Source organism: Athene noctua, chromosome 2, assembly GCF_965140245.1.
Source record: "Athene noctua chromosome 2, bAthNoc1.hap1.1, whole genome shotgun sequence".
Classification (NCBI taxonomy): Eukaryota; Metazoa; Chordata; class Aves; order Strigiformes; family Strigidae; genus Athene; species Athene noctua.
The window spans coordinates 65,494,744-65,512,947 of NC_134038.1; the positions used below are offsets into that span (position 1 = coordinate 65,494,744).

Genomic DNA, 18,204 nt, shown 5'->3' on the forward strand with positions numbered 1-18,204 from the left:
GTCGGAGGGGCCGAGGGCACCAAAAAAGCTGGGCACTGCCCCGCTCCGCCAAGGCCCAGCGCATCACTCCCTCCTGAGCCGGCCCCTCCGCCGCCCACCGCGCATGCGCGGCCCTCCCCGCATGGCCGGGCCCTCCCCGCCGGCCCGGGCGCGCCCCTCATCCGCCGCCCGCGCATGCGCACCCAGCCCCCCGCCACCGCCCCTCCGCGACCTCTTCCACTCCGCCGCGCTGCCCCCCCCCCCGCGCTCACTGCGCCTGCGCCGCCCGGCCTTGCCGTGAGTTCGCCTCTTCCCCGCTCGCCCTTCTCCTCCGCCGCCGCCGCCGCCCCCCCCAGCCCCGCACCGCACCGCGGGCCCGTGTGCGCCTGCGCCAGCCTCCGTCCCGTCCCGTCCCGCTCCCGCCGCGTCCCCGGCGGCCCGTGTGTAGGGCCGGGTTGGCGCTCTCGTTCCCGCCCCCTCGTTCCCCTTCACCAACCGCCGCTTCCTCCGCCGTTGCCAAGTGTGTGTGTGTGTGCGCGTGGGGCGGGAGGGGGAGGGGAGGGGAGGGAGGGGGCAGCCATGCCGAGGGGGCGGCCTCCCAAACCCAGCAGGGAGACTAGCGAGGCCGGCACCGAGTCAGGTAAACAGCGCGGCCGGGCGAGCGCGATCCGCGCCCGGGGGTGGAAGCGCGGGAGCCGCGAGAAGGCGAAAAGCCTCCGCGGGCTCCGCATATAGTCCCCGGATATGGGGGAGGAAGGCCGGGTCTATTGTGCGAGTGTATAGGCGAGAGGGCGGAGGGGAGGGGAGGGAGCCTGGCCCGGCCCTGCGGAATGATACCGAGCCGGCAGCGCCCGCCGCCCCACACGGCGCGGCGGCGGCAGCGGCGGGGGGAGCCGGACCGGCGCGTCAGGCCCTGCCGCCCGCCAGCAGCCTGTCGCCTCCCTCTCGGGGAGCGGCGGCTGTAATGGCCTCTCACCCGCCCAGGGGAGCCGGCGGCGGCGCGGCCGTTGCCTTCGCTTGCGGCCCCGTCGTGGGGCGGCGGTGAGGCTGCCGGCGGAGAAGCGTTTCTCGGCCCAGGGCAGCGGCCTTGCCTTCCTGTTCCTCCCGGCGCGCCTCCGGCCGCGGTGCGGGCGCTGCGAGGGCAGATGCCGGCGCCGGGCTGGCTGGAGCTGGTGAGGGCCGGAGAAGAGCCCGGGTGGGCTTGCGGCAGCCGGCGCAGGAGGGATCCCCGGTCCTTCCGCCGCTCTTTTTCTTCCCCTCGCACTGCCTCCCCTCCCCCAGGGCCAAATTAATAAGAGCTTCGAATAAAGGATGATAAACGGGTGAAAAACAGATTCAACTCTTCCATCTGTCTGATTACAAGAAGGAGGTCTTCCTTTTTTTTGAGGAGTTGTGAAACACGTTTGTTGTTGTTTTCTTTGTGAATATATGTTAAAAAAAAAAAATTCCCAAGCATATATTAATCTGGCTCATGCTTCAGTTTTTGAATTTTTACTTGCGTTTAGCGTTGTCGCTGGCTAGAGGATACTTCAGGGCAGGATTGGTTTGATGGGCTTGAGGTTTTTTGACAGCAATTTTTAGCTAGTGAGTTTTATAGCTCTTTTGTGTAGTTCATTTCTGCTGATGTCACTGAGGATCTGTGAGCAGTATCTGAATAAAGCCTACAATCTGCACAAATACTGCATTTCGAGTCGACCTGAAACCCTTGTCAGTGACTTCTCTTTTAGCACAAGCATGTAGCAGTAGATTTAAAAAAATTTTTTCTAGATAAGATAGGGAGAGATTTCATAAAACGTGAAAATACCATGGTTATTTAAGTAATGAAAAGACAACTAATTGATATTTTCAGTATATATTTAGAACGTCTTTTTCTGAATGCTTGCAGATGAGCTGCGGCTCTTCAAGAGGAGTGTGTAGGTGAGCCTTCTGTAGAATACTTTTTGTAGAATTGAAGCATGCTGTCAGGAAAAAAGAATGATGCTGTGCTGTTACCTGAGTGTTGGGAAGTTGGGTAAAAAGCTTTCTCTAGTATAGAAAGGCAATTGGGCCACAGGTTCCTACCAGAAGTTTTTACTCTTTTTTTTTTTTTTTGGTGGAGCCATTGATCTCAGCTTTTGAACACTAATAAGTATATAAAGAAGGGCTATTGGCTATTAGTTTTGGAAGCTGATGCTTTTTTAAAGGTTTATTTTAACTAACATGTCTACTTAATTCTCTAGTAGTTCCTGCAAGGAGACACTTGTATCACGTGCATGTAATAATGGCACGATGTATGAATGAGAAAAAGATCAAGACTGAGACAAACTGTCCAGAAAAAGTGCCTAATAGCTGTATCCCTTTTGCTTGTAGTTGGATCTTGATCTTAGATCCTTCCTATGGTAAGAGGTTTGGCTGACAGTACTTACTGTGAGTTTGATCATGTTTTGTGTTTTTCATGTATTTAATTTTTTAAAAAGAAATTTTCTAATTTATTAATGAAACTGTTTCATAGAGGTAGTTTGATTTTAGACAGCAGTTTAGAATTACAGGGTCTTGGGCTACTAGAGGGATTCAGAGACTTCTGTAGTCTGCAGTTGCGAGGGCCCTGCCCTGTATAGGCAAATATTGTGGGTTCTGGAGTCTTCAGTCCTCGAGATTTCAGCAGTTTGGGAAAACTGCAAAGTCAGTGTTGACAAGTGTCACCTTTTTTCTACCCTTGTATGTGACTAAAAGGTCATGAATGGAGAAGTTCTGGCTGAGCAGGACAGCTTGAATCCTGGAAATTTATGTTCTCAGGACATTTGGCTGTTTGTCCCATTCAGATACAGCCTGACAGACTTTGACTGTGAGCTCCTTAGGCTTCACTTTTAGCAGGAGGAATTTTATTTAGAAAATAGCTATTTACAGAAATAAAATTCATATCTTTTACTTAGGAAACTGTATGTTTTTAGGTGTTGTTAATGTTTAGTCTGACCTTCAGAATTCCTACAACTCTGGTATGCTTGTCTTTCGTGGAAGAGAAGTGTTGCTCTCTGTGGTTGTACAGTCTGTATGCTTATGGTAATACAGCTTTGAAAGAAAATAAAGGTGAATCAGTAATGTTTTGTTGTGCAGCTTCCTTAGACTTCTTTAACTACCATGCATGTCAAATACTAGAACATGTTCTTTATTCTAGGAAAATTAAACATGTTAGATAAAAACCTGAATTCTAGAATGTTTTTTTTTTTTTGCATTGGTAGAGTTTTCCCAAAAACTTGGATTGTGATTTTTTATTTTTTTTTTTTAAACTTCATTGAACTGTACAAGTTGATCCCTTTGGGCATGAACTGAAACACAGGACGTTCTGTCTGAGCAAAAGGAAAACACTTTTTTACTGTGAGGGTGACTGAGTGCTGGCATTGTTTACACAAGGAAGTTGTGGAGTCTCCTTCCATAGAGATACTCAAAACTCATCTATATGCAATACCGGGCAACTGGCTCTAGGTGGCCCTGCTTGAGCAGAGGGGTTGGACAAGATGACATCCAGAGGTCCCTTCCAACCTTAACCATTCTGTGATTCTCCTCTGAGGTGGCAGAACTATAGGGTACGATTCTCAAGAAGCTGAAAAGAGCTAATCTTCTGTGATACGGGATTTTGCTGCTCCTTGATTCTTGCTCTGGCTGCTCAGCAATGATTGTATAGCAAATCCTTTTACAGAGGTGCAGCGGGTCCTTGGCTCATGCCATTCTGAAAATTTCAGGATGAGACCTTGAATATACATGAAACAAGAAGAATGCATTAGAAAAAGTGCTACTCCATGCGGATGTTTTTAAAGAAGGAAAAGCAGAAGCATCTTGTAACACATAATTGGTGTTAACGCACTAATAACACATTTGCACAGGTTCTTGTGACTGCCTCTAACCTGAGAAGGAAGTTAAAAGAGAATTATTATGTGTGTGGCCTCAGAGTTTCCAGGGTGCCTGCTGTGATTCTGAGTAACCCACATTACAACGTTTCAACTGTCAAGAGTTTTAGGCCATGTGAATTTTCTGTAGTCTGTTGACTCTGTTCCCTTGGGAGTCTCTGTAAGACACTGGAAAGTGATTTCCAGTGCTATTGTGCAGCTAAGGCAGCACAAAGAAAACACACAGGGGAACATTTATGGTGTTATATTTATATTGGTATATGTTTTCTCATGCCTCATTCTGAATGTATTTCTCTGATTTAAGCTTGCATATCTTGGCCATACTTGCTTGTAATAATCCCTCAAACTGTTAAACTCTGATTTTAATTTTACTGACTGACTTAAAGTATTATTTTAATGGTTTCTTTAAGATATTGGCATATTAGAAGATGATAATTTTAAATATTTGTAGAGCTTGGGAGAAATGCCTAAAAATCTAAAAGAAAAAGCCTTGAAACGCAAGTGTTTCAGAAGGTGTGGTACGATTTTGCTTTGAGAAAAGTTTTTAAAAATATGGTAGGCCTCATATTGTAAGGCTGTTATTTTGAAAAATCTTAATTAACTCTTTGTTTTGTTTAGAATTTACCCATGAAGAGTTGCTATTAAGGTGGAATTAAAAGAAATACCAGGCTTTTACTGTTCAGTTAGATAGCTAATGAAAATACAGCGTTTAAAGATGTGTTTGTTATGGATCCAGAGCAACATTTTGCATGCTTATGGCTATTTCACGAGCTGCTGTAGTGGATAAAGGTTTTCTGTAGGTCCTGTGAAAACTTGAGACTTTGCTGCTGGTTCTTTCTGCTAATTGGTGAGAGATTCCATTTTGTCCCAATAAAATATGTAGTTGTTACCATGAGTTGATACTCACTGTTTTACTATTTTTGTTGTTACTTCAGGTGTATGAGAAGGAGTTTGAGGATTCTGTTAGTGTTTTGCGCTCTCTGTCGTCTTCCCCTAAATTTTCCTTCTCCATAGTGAAGGTCCTTTCTATTTGTACAAGTGCTGCTTATCACTGTTAGAATAGCAGCAATATGAAATGAGCAGTTTTGACTTTAATGACTGTCATCATTTTCAAATAGCAGAAGAGGAATTCTTTGAAGAGCAAAGTGAAATATTTGCTGGCTGTACTGGAGCTGTTTTAAGCCTAGAATGTATGTCCAATATTTAAACCCAAAGGCTACTTTTACACAAGTTTAAACTGAATTCCTTTATGAGAGCGTTAAAAAAAAAGAGTATTTTGTGCCTTCAGAGGGCCAGAATTCATATATGAAGAGTGGTAAACATTAAATACACAAAGATAAGAAACACAGAGAAGGCACTGTAGCTTTAAGTTTGCCTCTGCAGAGCTGTTTGTATTTGTTTGCTGGCTGTCAGTCCCCCAGCATCAGTTAGGGTGCAGATGTATTGAATTAGGGAAGAGTCAGTTCTGAGGCTTTACATTCCAATTTTGTATTCTTGAAAAAAAATGCAGTTTGAACTCACTGGTTAAGTCTTCCCTGAATTTATATTATGTAGATTATTTTAGTAGTAGTGCACTAGGATTTTATGTTGGTGACCTCCAACTGACAAGAGAAGAATAGGTAAGTGATGTTGTGTAGACAAGAATTAAGAGATTGTGGTACTGCTTCTGTGATGTGGGTTATATCTTTTATATATGATAGGTATAGGTAATTCATTTTTAAAACACACAGGAGGGACAACTGCTCAAACATTAGCCTTAGAAAAGGATAATCTTTAGGCTTTAATAGTGATACTTCTGGTCATCTCACTGTTCTGCAGTAACAGAATCTTAAGTTTATGTATGAGAGATGTGTTGGGTCTCAACGAGAAGAAGGTGGATTATGCTGGTGTGCTTTTAATTCCACATTAGTTCTTCCTTATGTTTGAAATACTTCTATGCGTTTTCCCCAGTAATCTATGCAGTTAAATAACTGGTGTTTACAGTTCTGGCTGTGTGATAACTTCAGCCCTTGTTCTGTCCCTTCTCCATAGCTTTCTGCCAATTGGCGGGTCCTCGTTGTTTTATTCCCTATTGCAGTTGCGCTCATACCTTCATACCTCATTCATTCCTATGCGTTAAGTGCTTCCAAATATAATTAAATTTGTTTGAGGCCTCTCATGTCTTTTTCTTTGGGGTTTTTCTGCTGTAGTTGGATTGTGTTCGCTCTTGGGGAGAGGGAAGATCATGTAGCAAATCAGTTAATTCTGAAGTTTCTCTTAACGGTATAGTGGGTGGGCATAGATGAGGGTCAAGGTCTCAAGCATGAGACATGCAAATCATGTAAAAACAAACAGCTGAAAAAGGCTAGCTTGATATATTCATATGCAGTTGTCAAAAAAAGTGTAACTCCTGTTTCGGAGTATTTAGCAATAGACAGACTCATCTGAAAATAGGGTAAATATCGATATATCGGAGTTGGTTAAGGAAATGCTAGTTTTCAGTTATCTGTGTAGATAAAGATGATGTGGGTGGTATATCTATATGATGGGTTGACCAGCAAGTAAGCACCCTCCGGCCACTTGCTTTCCTCCTGCAGTAGAGTGGGAGAAGGAACTGGAATCGCAAAAGCAAGAAAAAGCTTGTGGGTTGAGATGAAGACCGTTTAGTAACTGAAGAAAAACATTTAAAAAGCCCACCCAAACCCCAACCAACCAAAAACCCCAACCAAGTGATGCAAAGGCAAACATTCACCACCTCTCACAAGCAGAGTGATGCTCTGTCAGTCCCTGAGCAAAGACTACGTTGGGGGGACTACCTCCAGGTTTGTATTGCTGAGCACCATGTTGTACAGCACAGAATATCCTTTTGGTTAATGTGTGTCAGCTGTTCCCTCCAAACTCTCTCCCACCCTCCGCCTACTCATTGTGAGAAACAGAGAAGGCCTTCATGCCGGAGAAGTGCTGTGCAGCAATAGCTAAAACATTGGTGTGTTATCAGCATTGTTTTAGCCACAAATTTAAAACATGGCACCACACAGGCTGTAATGAAGAAAGTTAACTCCATCCCAGCCAGAGCCAGTACAATCTATTTTAGCATCTAACCAGCTACAGTGGAGCTATTAATTCTGTGTGTTGTCAGGCTTCTCCGATGCCTGCAGTGCATCAGTGTAGCTGGGCAACTTCTGGAGTCATCTGTGGTCCTGAAAGGAGTGCAGCTGCTTTGTGTTGGCAAATGCTGAGCAACTGGCACCTGGACATCCATCCCGGTAGTGTACTCCTGCAAGCTAAGTGTTTGGATTGGTTTAAATTCCAGACTGAGCATTGACCAAAGCGTAATAAAACTACCTTGTCTTATATGAGCGAATCTTGTTTGATTTCTGGATTTTGGTCCGATATGCTGGACTTGAGAGTTGATTTTTTTCTCCTGCTTCTCTCACTGTTGTTTTTGTTTGAGTGCTGAGCTAGGTTTAAACCAACCTGATTCTTTTATGATTGCAGAACTAAGCAAAGTGTTTCAAGGATTCATTATCATTTATGTTCTTGACTTCAAGTGTAGTATGAGGAAATGTCAACATTGCCATCCCTGTTTTGTTCTCTTGTCCTACCACTTTCTTTCCACCCATAAATTAGTAAATACGTCTTGATAGGGTCAGACCCTTTTGTCCCTGGACTTGCCAGCTGCCATTTAACTTCATCTGACAAGTTTTCATCCATGAATTCTGCAAGCTTCAGTGTTGTATTCGCAGCGTCCTCTCAGTCGGGTGCGAGTAGGCTATTAGAGATCCAATACGGCTGTGCTGCATTCACAGCTGAATGAGTCCATCTGCGCCTTGCGGAGAGGACTGCAGGCTGCCGTCAGGCACAGTGCTGCTTACATAAGGAAGGAAGGAATGGTTGGGGGTGCTCTAATTCTGTCTTCCTCCTTCCACATTGAGTTGTCATCAGTGGCTTCTCGCAGAGAGCACCTGCTTGCTGACTCAACTCCCGAGGTCAAGTTTTCATGAAGGCCGAATCACAGAAATCTGTAGCTAAGTTGACCTGAAGCTTGGTTGCTGCTGCTCGTGAGGGACAATTAATTTGAAAAGAACTTAAAGGTTGTAACATGGAGAGTGTTTAAATCAGTCTATCTTTAAACTGAAAGTTTATTATCACTGATAGGTACTTTGCAAATCTGAATCTGATATTTTGGGGCACTTTGGACAAAGTGTAAGAATACAGACAAAACATATGTTTGACAGTTGCATAATAAGCTAAGTGCTCCCTGTGTAGTTTAATTGTATTGATACTTGACTGTCTCTCTCAAGCTGTGATGGAATAGGGTTGATTTGTGTTGCAATGAGACAAACATGCAAATAGAAAAAAAAAAAAGCAGGCTTTTTGCACTGTTTTCATGCAGTTAATATTAATAAATGGCAGTGTTTTAAACTTGCAGCTGTTCAGTGAGGTTTATAATTTTTTGTAGTGTGCAGACTTGAAAGAATCACTTTTCAGAGGAATTGTTACTCTAATAGTCATTCTGTTTTCTCTCTTTGTGTGTTTGTGAATGTAGTTCTCTCTAGTAAGAGCATGCCAGTTTTTCATGTGATTTTCTTGATGTGATATGCTTAGTCAGTTAATGTCTTCTCTAACTAAAACTCAAACTTCTAATTCTGTGTTGTTGACTTGAATGGCATTCTGTTAGTTTATTAACAGACAGCAGACCTGTGTTTTCATCTGGACAGAGTATATCTGACAAATACTTTGCTTAATCTGTGTACCTAGTATTTATATTTTTCTGTGAGCATAGGCACCATATTAGCTATTTATGATAGGGTTGCTAATCTGATAAATAATGAATGGTGACCATCAAATGCTATGTCATGTATGTCAGTATTTTTGTTTTGTTTCCCTTTGGTATGCAAGGAGTGTTTAGAGTTGTGGGTTTTTTGTTTTGTTTTGTTTTGTTTTTTTTTTTTTTTTTTTTTTAAAGCACTGAGAAGTTTGTTAATTTAAAAGTACAGGATCCATACCCCACTGCCAACTTCTTGAATTGGCATCATCTGCGTGCTTTTGGTATTCAAAAATACTGGCCTTTAAGCTCGATTCAGTATTTTGCGGTGTTTGGCTTGTTTCATGATCCAAGCCGATGTGTCTGAAAGTGTTTTTTCTCCGATACAGGGAAAGATGATTGCACAACTGGGTTTTATTGCTGATTTCCTGGAAATATGGTAATGTAGGTTATTACTTTGACTTGCTATGATATAGAGGTATCAGTGTAAATAGTGTCATCTGGTTATTAATTCTTCTAACAAAAAACTTTGTTAAACTTATTTTTAACTGAAATGAAGACAGATCCAAGTCATACTTTGAGTCTGACAGCTGCCTGAAAAGTTAAAATACAGCTCACTTGCTTGTTACTTTTTAAATGGACAATATATTTTCTGTTTTCTCAATTCTAAACACAATATAAAAGTTTTGTCCTTTCTGTTAGCCAATTGCTTGATTTCAATAAAGATATTATTCTGAATAATCTCTCCTTGTCACTACTGGAAAAATAAAATAGAAAGTCACTTCCTGCATCTTTAATAAAAGTGAGCCATGCAACTCTCAGTATCACCCAGTATTTGGCTGGTAATAGAGGACCAAATTGTATTTTAGTGAGAATATAAGTGAAAAAAGGTTACCATAGTCTAATTTTTCCCTTTTGCTAGTTCAGACACAGTGTTAATGAATAAATGAATTTGTGCTTTAATTTTAATTTGTGTTAGACCTCAATCCCGCCCTTTGAGTGAAGCAACTGAATTTTCAGGGTTCTTTTAAATCCAAACTGGACTGTTTTTCTATTCGTACCGGCTGTAAGTACTCAGAGCAGTTTTCAGCCTGATCTTCCAGTAGTGGAGCCTTCAAAGATTTCTAGAATCTAGCCTGAATTGATCTGCTGTGCCTTATCCTTAAAGGCCTTTAGATGTGTTTCTGCAGTAAAAGTCCTCTGCCGAGCAGCCTTCTTGAAGCTTGCCTGTACAGCATAAGATTTGGCTTTGCAAGGAGTTACAAAGGTTTTCTTTGAAAGAGCAATGCTTAAGATGATACAGACATAAGCCACAAATTTTCTAAATGCATGCCATCCGTTTCTTCTTCCTTGGGGTCTGAGGGCCGTTAGGAAGGTGGAAAGGCTTGCAGGCATTTTAGGATTTATAATCACTCATGAGTCTTGAGAAACTCCTCATACAGGGTGCGATGTGCTCAACTCATTTGCCGAAGTTTAGGCTGTTTCTCTGCTCTTTCCTGTGAAATAGTTTAAGATTATGCTTTTGTTACCCTTTTATGTTTATTTTAGTGGTGATCATTTCCTTCTTAAAGAATAGCTGAAATATCTTCTTCCAGTATATCTCTGCATCAGGTGGTATGATTTCATACACTTACCAATTTTTGTTGAAACATCACAAAGATATTTAAATTTTCATTAACATATAAAGTCCTTTTTGAATTCTAGAATAAATAGCATGTAGATTAATCAGTATTGTGGTTGATACAGATAGGATACACATTTTGATAAAAATTATATATAGAAATGTTATTGACCTAAAATTTAAGTCGCTTAGTAATATTATTCAGACACTAGTGAGCATGTTGCTTTTTTCTGTGTTTCAAATGGTAGAGAAGTTAGCACCTTGGATTATTTCAAAATTAGAGTTTTGCTTCTTCAATTACTTGGGCATTGTTTTTGTATGTTGTCCGGTGTCTTTGATCTTGAGAGTGAATGTTTAAAGATAATAATCTCTTTGGTTAATGGAGAAGGTTTAAAGGCCTTTCTGAAGTCATAGATTAGATCATTTTTCAGTTGTCAATTTAAAGTGAGAGGTCAGGCCTTCATGGGGTTGAACAATTACGCCTTTTACTAGGGGAAATGAAGGCTTCTTGCATTAAGTTTTCATATAGTCCAAGTACTATAGTAGATTTTTTTTTTTCTCCTCTCTTTTCCTTCTCATGCCAGTATCTATAGGAAATGATTTTGTGTCCTTTATTCTACTCAGGTATATTTATCACAAGGACACTTAAGGGACACTGTCCCTCTTTTTTGCATCCCGTTGCATTATGTTGATGCACTTTGTTGAGTTGTGACAATTTTTGAAACTGAGTTCTATGTTGTTTTTTTTTTCTCTTTAGTGTCCTTAATCTGCAGCATGAGTCAGTTGCTTTTTATTGTTGTTTTATTAATACTACTCTGAATGTTCTTAGATATTTTAACCCCTCCTGCCAATTGCTTTTCTTAAAGTTTGAGAAGATACTGTATTAGTAAGGAATTTATAATTTTTTTCTTAAATAAGGATAAATTCCTTAGTAATATAGTATCTTCTCAAGTTTAAAATGGATAATATTTAAGATAATAATGATAAATATTTAAGATAATAAGGAAAATATTAATAGGACTGACTTCAGCCGTTTGAGGAAAAGGATATAGAAGCTTTCAGCTTGTATGTCAAAAGTTGCGTGACTGTGGGAGTTAAAAACAAGAAAACTGTATGGGCTTAGACTAGGTCTATCAAAAAAATTTCTTTTTCTCCATTGATTGCATGTGTACACAGTTTGACTTGCAGTTTACTGCATATCTCAGCTATTCGAGATGTTGGTGTTGGTTTTACAACTGTGAAGGTAGCTGATAAAGGTTTTGCATTGCCAGAAGTAGAAGTAAGAAATGATGGCTAAATTTTTCTTCAAGAAAAAAAAAAAAAGAGGAAGGAGAAGAGGTGGACAGTAAACCTGTATAGTCAGAACTGCTGAGTATGTCATATGAAAAAGGTTTTTTTAGAAACACGTGATGTAATATTAAAAGTAACCCCTGACAGTATCTTGACTCATACCTAGTGTATTTGGCAGCATTTTATTTTTTTGCAAATTTGATGGGTGATTATGAAGCACAGAAAGAATTTATTTTCAAATTACTAGGAAAAGGTGATTATTTATAGTGATCGGCAGTTAGAGGGATGGATTTCTTGGATCCTGTGTCAATGGAAGCAGTAATGTTTATCCCTGAAGATCTTAAAGATCCAGTGAAGCTCAAATCTTGTATAAGTCAAAATCTTACGGGAGTTTTAATAGTTCCTGCTTCAAAGAATTCTGATCTTTACAATAAATTATAAGTAAATTAAATGTGACTTAACAGATGTTTCGATGACTGTTTTGTAGATGATGTTCTGACACCGAATATAGAGAACAGTAATTTTCCCTACCAAGTACCTAACTTCCATAAGTGTGAGATCTGTTTGCTGTCTTTTCCAAAAGAGACCCAGTTCCAGCGCCATATGAGGGATCATGAGCAAAATGATAAGGTATGAATTTTAGTAGATAAAAACTTACAAAATACCAGTGTACATTGTTATTTTCATACACTGACAAGTAAAGCTAACACAATTTTCAGGGTTTTTTTTTAATCACATCACTAATAATTACTACTGGGGGATCTCAGAGTTTTATGACGTTTCTCTTTCATGTTTCCTTTTGAGATAGGACCTTACTTTGATGCCATTTAGTTAGATTGTTGTTTCCAGTTCAGTACGTTTTAATTTTAGCCATTTTCTTTGATTTGTAAAATATTCAGGTAGATGAGAAAATGTGTGGGTTTCTTTTAATGGAATTTGCAAACTGTTTCTACACATTAGCAATAATGAAAAAATAATGCTTATGTTGATTAACTGGACCCGCTAGTGTCTTTTCAATAATGTCAAGAAACCTAATTAGTATTTATGTATTAGTCATGACTCTACCTGCTTGCAAATCAAATCTGGGAAAGAACGAGAAAAATACAGATATGTGATTACAACTGGACTGACTTTTTAAATTAAGCTTTTGCCACAGGTTTAATCTGTAATCTGAAGCATTTAATTTCTGTTCCTTGCTTTCTATTTCAGAAAGCTAAAACTACATGTGATGGAACAATAAGTTCATTGCTGTTTGAGGTAGCTGTAGACACAGATTAATTTTTACAAAATGTAGGACTTTGACATGGTAATTCACGTATGCAAAGAATTACTTACACAAGTTTCAACATTGTAAAGGTGATTTATAAAAGATGGTATTGTTAAAACCATGCTGTTGCACACTTGTGTAAACTGAAGGTACACTTAGAATTGAAAATTGATTGTGCAGATGCCAACTGAAGAGCAATCAATCCTAGCATAAACTAAACTCTTTGCTGGTTCGATTATTAATTTAGCTTTTAGGCGAGTTCATGATCTCAGTTATAGAAAAATTTATTTCTGTCTCTTGCTCATTTTTCTCTCCTTGGACAGTCTCAATTTTGAGTCTCTGCTTTCTTCAGTTCCCCTGTCTTCTTTCACCATATGCTCCTGAAATGCTGTATTTGTATTTTCAGTAGTGAGATGCAAAGAAGATAAAATAATTGACTAGTATTATTAAGGATCTTTATCGTATGTAGGTACTTGAATTGCTCTTTTTTTGTTTAAAACATTTTGATTTGTATGGTTATATCTATATGTCACTTAGGGTATATGTAACTTCTGGGAAGATTCAATTTTGTCTTTATTTTTGTGTTTTTAACAAACAGCCTCACCGATGTGACCAGTGTCCGATGTCATTTAATGTTGAATTCAACTTGACACTTCATAAATGTACTCACAATGGTGAAGATCCTACGTGTCCTGTGTGCAACAAGAAATTCTCCAGAGTAGCCAGTCTGAAAGCTCATATAATGCTGCATGAGAAAGAAGAGGTAATTAATTAAACCTCATAATTTAAATTTTGAAAAGACGTGTCATAAGGTTTGTACTTAATCCCTTACCTATATGCCTTAGATTGGAGGATTGAATAAATGGTCTCATTCAGAAGAAATATAAAGCTTCTAGTGGGGTGTTTATTTTAATAACAGTAGCAGAAATTAATACACTGGACATAAGCAAGCATTCCCATCCTGTCTTTACTAACTAATTAGTTATTTGCAAATAATGTTATTTTGAAGATAAACCAACATGTAATACATGGTGATGGCATGGTGAGGCACTCTCACCATCTATTTCTTGCATCATGAAGCTGTTCCCTTATCTAGAACTCCCACCTCTTCTTTTGAGTGGTTCTTTTCTCTTGAGAGGACTTACTGTTCCTTTCCCTCTGAAAATTTCATGTTCCATTTTTATAAGATATTGGTTAAATTCTTAGCAAACAGTTAAGTCATAGTAATATGACACTTTACAGTCATTACTGTGTTGCTTCAGTTGCCAGAGTTGATTGTACTGCCTGAAATACCAACCTGTCAATCATATAATTCTTCCTTCTGTGAAGGCTTTTTTAAAATTGCGCTTTGCATTGGAGAATTGAAGCTGAGTAGTAAAGTATGCGCTTTTATTGCCAGCCTTCTAATCGTAAATGTAACAATTGTATGTTTCTCCATACCAACTGCAGACAGCTTACAGCAGTTTTGAGCAGTAGTTTTGGGATGGTAGACCTATTTGCATTTTTCCCTAAATCAGGCAGGGAATGCTGTCCGTAGAGAATGTATTCCTTTAATCTCATTATCAGTTCATGTTTTATCAGTACACAACCAAGTTAAAAGGGAGAGGACTTGAGAACAGTATTGTTGCATGTTAATGTATCTGTAACGATACATAGCTTAATGGGTATTTTTTGAGGAAACGTGACTTATGAATTGCTAAAACCATTAGAATAAGGAAACTGAGCATTGAGAAAGATGCCAAAGATTGATTGTTAGTATTCATTTCTGTCACTAAGTGATTTTTTTATCCACTTCAGTAGCTCTGATTTTGATACTTGGTGCAGATGTCAGAAGAATAGGTTGTGTGATGCCTTCCAGTTTAGAATTCAATCTGCAGCTTGAAAATTAAATTTATAAAAATATGAACACCTTTCAATTGCTAATGAGTGTATTCTTAAAACACGCTATAATTCTGTGATAAACCAGACATGAGCATAACAATTCACAGGAATTGCAAGAATGGCTTTCTCAGTAATTATACACAGGACCTGTAGGAGAGCTGGAACTTGAACTTGAAGAAGAGGGTCTTGACATGGCACTAGCTGTCATCAGGAGTTTTTAATGTGCAGGGTAAGAAGTTAAGTTATAAGCAGAGTACAATCTCCCTCCTGTTTGCTATTCTGATTTTGCTGTTAGAAGGGTTGGTTGAAAATCTGAAAACAGAGCAAAGATATATGCTCACTTGGGGAGCATAGGTAGCAGTTGAGAAGATTGCTGCACAGAGCTGAGGGTTGGATAACAGTTTTGTGCTGCATCAGCCAGTTTTATCTACAGATTAGTGCAGAAGGGCAGTAACAAGAAACTAGTGCGATTAGCTTTTTGAGCTCTCCAGTTAAGTTTGGGAAAGCCTGTCTGTGTTGAAATGCAGATTTTAATGATTGATTCCTCCTGTGAGAGGTTCCATAAGGAATTTCCTGGGCTATTGAAGTTGAGCTTTCAAGAGACTAACTTTTCTTCTCAGTTCTCTGGTGATTTGTTTGTGGAAAAAGTGGTAACAGAAAAAAAACGCATTTGAAATCCATCACTTTAAGGTAGCTTTCTTTTAAGAAGTCATAAAGAACATACCTTTTGTAAATATGCCCAACATTGTAGAGGATTCTTGGGTTTGTCTGTTTCCTTAGTGGAAATGGACAGTGATATATCCACTGCTACTTTTTGACCTGCTGAATACACACTGAAAATGTTTAATGTATTGCACTAAAACTGCTAATATGTCGTCTTTCTCCATGAGCAAGAGGTTTTCTTGGGCTTTTGGAAAACTTTAATATGTTCAAAAAGTTAAAACTAATACTTGGTGGACATAAAGTGAAAACTTGGTAAGTAAAAAATCCTGGGGTGTGGGTTTTTTTTTTGTTGTTTTTTTTTCTCTTTTTTAAAATAATGTTTACTGTATTTGATTTGTCCTGTCATAATTTGGGAGCAATGATCTCAAGATTTTGTTTGCACTTTTTCATTTATAGTCAGTGATACTAAGCAGGTGAAGATGGTGAGTTTCACATTGTTCAGGTATTGCACCTGATAATATAAAGGTAGTTAATACAGGTGGAATTAGATGAGTGAAGCTTTATAAAATTATTTCTGAGTTTAGGATTTTTATTTAGCAATGTACAACAGCCCCTTTTGTTCAATGTTAGAAGGTGGGTTTAACCTTAGTGAGGTTAACAATGTGCAATTACTTGTTCTGTGTGTGGTCGGGGATTTCTTGTTTGCTTCAGGGCAAAAAAATAAATCTGGTACTGCCTATTCCAGAGAGGGGCCATTAGGCTTGATACATTGCTGGATTTTTGTACAGTTTCTGTATTTTACCATGTCCTTACTTTTCTACAGCAAATTGTAAAGGAATGAATAAAAATACATAAACTTTCGTTGCCTAAAATACCTCTTAGGCTATTCTTTTGTTTGTAGTAGTTGCTTCATAGAATATGTGTAATAGCAACTTAATGTCATAGATAATGTGTGACTGAAAAATGATGAGAAGCATTTGACAGACTCAGTTTTGCGAACCATGAGCTTGATAAAGCATACATTGTAAGTTTATCTTTAGGTAACTTTTCCCCACTTATACAAAAGGATCATCATTAAAGGAATTTGTTGTATAAGAACATTTTTCAACAAACAGAAAGTATTCTTATTCAGATTTTAATGTGGATCTTGGAAAAGAAAGTAATGCTTATTTAATTATTGTCCCACACTGTAACTTGAGTTGAGTAATAATGATCTGTAGATTAGATTAACAAGTAATTTTTGAGGTAGTATTTAATTTCATTAAAGAACTTCAGATTTTTAAGTTTTCATGTGTAAATGTTGTCTGGTGATACTGCAGAATTTTTGTTTTTTTCAGACTTAGGGAACAAATACATTGTAAAATAATTTTAAAAATAGCACTGCATATTTTTGTTCCTCATGATTGAAACGTTTTTGTCAATATCTTTATATGAACACTGTTTCCCTCCCCCCCCCCCCCTTTTGTTGATGATTGAAGGAGGAAAAAAAAAGGGGGGGAGGGTAAAAAACATTTCCATTTCCAGTGATAATCACAATTACTGAAAAATTAACTGGAACAAAACCTGATGTTTCTTATGCACACCAATAAGGAACGTGTAACAGATGTATTGCCAAAGAGATGGGTGAACATTTTTAGCCTTTTAATCTTAACTCTCTGCTTAGATTTTGAAAAATAAAGATACGCTGAGTAATTAATGGTTTTGAAAAGCGAAAGGAATCAAATAAATGCAGAACCCTTAGTTTTCATTTAAACAATGACTTTGATTCTTCCTCTTTCAGAGAAATGGCAGTGCTTTTGCATTAAACTTCATGAGTATAATTTCTATTCTAAATGACGTGGAATACCAATAAAAATGGCAAGTGGTATGTTTAACACTGCTGTAAAATTAATGGGTTGGAGTGATGTCTGTCAAAAACATTATGTGTCCCTATTTATTTCTGTCATCTTTTCTGTGAAGATAGTTTAAGAAAAGTCAATAGTAACTGGTGGGATTACTGTTAGAAAGTAAATGACAATCTGTATCATCTTAACCAGTAGAAGTGTAAAATCCCTGAATCTATAGTTAAGAAGTTTTTGGTTAGAAGCTAGCATTTTTTACAAATCTTTAGGTAGACCATAGTGTAATGGCACTGAGGTAAGTCTCTGTATCTTGAACTAGCATACCAAGGAAATAGGGAGTGGTGGTGATTGTACTGAACTGCTAGTTTCTGCTACCATAGGAACTTTTTCAGAATTCGGTTTCAGTGGAGTTTGTTAAAATGTAAATATTACCATAAGCTTGCAGTGATTGTTGTTCATGATTTATATTATGGGGCTCATGAACTTTTTTTTTTTTGCTTTTATACATTTATTGCTGCTTATTTCCAGCTGCTGATGTCCGTAGAAGGATACATTCATCTACTTGAGCAGAGCTGATGCACGTGTACAGCTGTTTGAGAATCTTTTGAAAAATCAGTCCTCATTATCTCTTTCAGAATCTTATCTGTTCGGAGTGTGGAGATGAATTTACTTTACAGAGTCAGCTGTCCATACACATGGAAGAACATCGTCAAGAATTGGCAGGCAGTAGGATCCACAGCTGCAAGTCTTGCAAAAAGGAATTTGAAACCTCCTCACAGCTAAAGGAGCATATGAAAACTCACTATAAAATAAGGTGACAATCACAGGATTGTAACAAAATGAGCAGATGTTACTTTTATGATGATAGCTGGGGAAAGCAAGAGTAGCGTTTCCAGTCAGTGAAGTGCCATGATCTATGCAGATTGTTTCTTTTCTTTGGTATGCTATTACGAAATGGCATTTGTTTTTTAAAACCTCCCTAATGTAGGTGGTTATTTTTGGAGGCCTTTTTTTTTTTTTTTTTTTTTCTG

The 18,204-nt window shown here is 38.8% G+C and overlaps 1 protein-coding gene across 6 annotated transcripts in view; it reads left to right on the forward strand.

The window, feature by feature from the left end:
• The first annotated feature begins 360 nt into the window (after nucleotides 1–360).
• ZNF236 (zinc finger protein 236) overlaps nucleotides 361–18,204 on the forward strand; it is a 91,452-nt gene continuing 73,608 nt past the window's right edge. For 4 of the 6 annotated variants that reach the window (XM_074899320.1, XM_074899321.1, XM_074899325.1 and 1 more), the window contains exons 1-4: nucleotides 361–619; nucleotides 12,009–12,151; nucleotides 13,387–13,551; nucleotides 17,809–17,987. In XM_074899320.1, coding sequence (XP_074755421.1) covers nucleotides 559–619; nucleotides 12,009–12,151; nucleotides 13,387–13,551; nucleotides 17,809–17,987 — 548 coding nt within the window. In that variant the 5' untranslated portion in view covers nucleotides 361–558. Of the gene's footprint in view, nucleotides 620–7,788; nucleotides 7,937–8,999; nucleotides 9,050–12,008; nucleotides 12,152–13,386; nucleotides 13,552–17,808; nucleotides 17,988–18,204 lie in introns of those variants that run through there. The other 2 variants (XM_074899323.1, XM_074899324.1) reach the window with 2 other exon arrangements.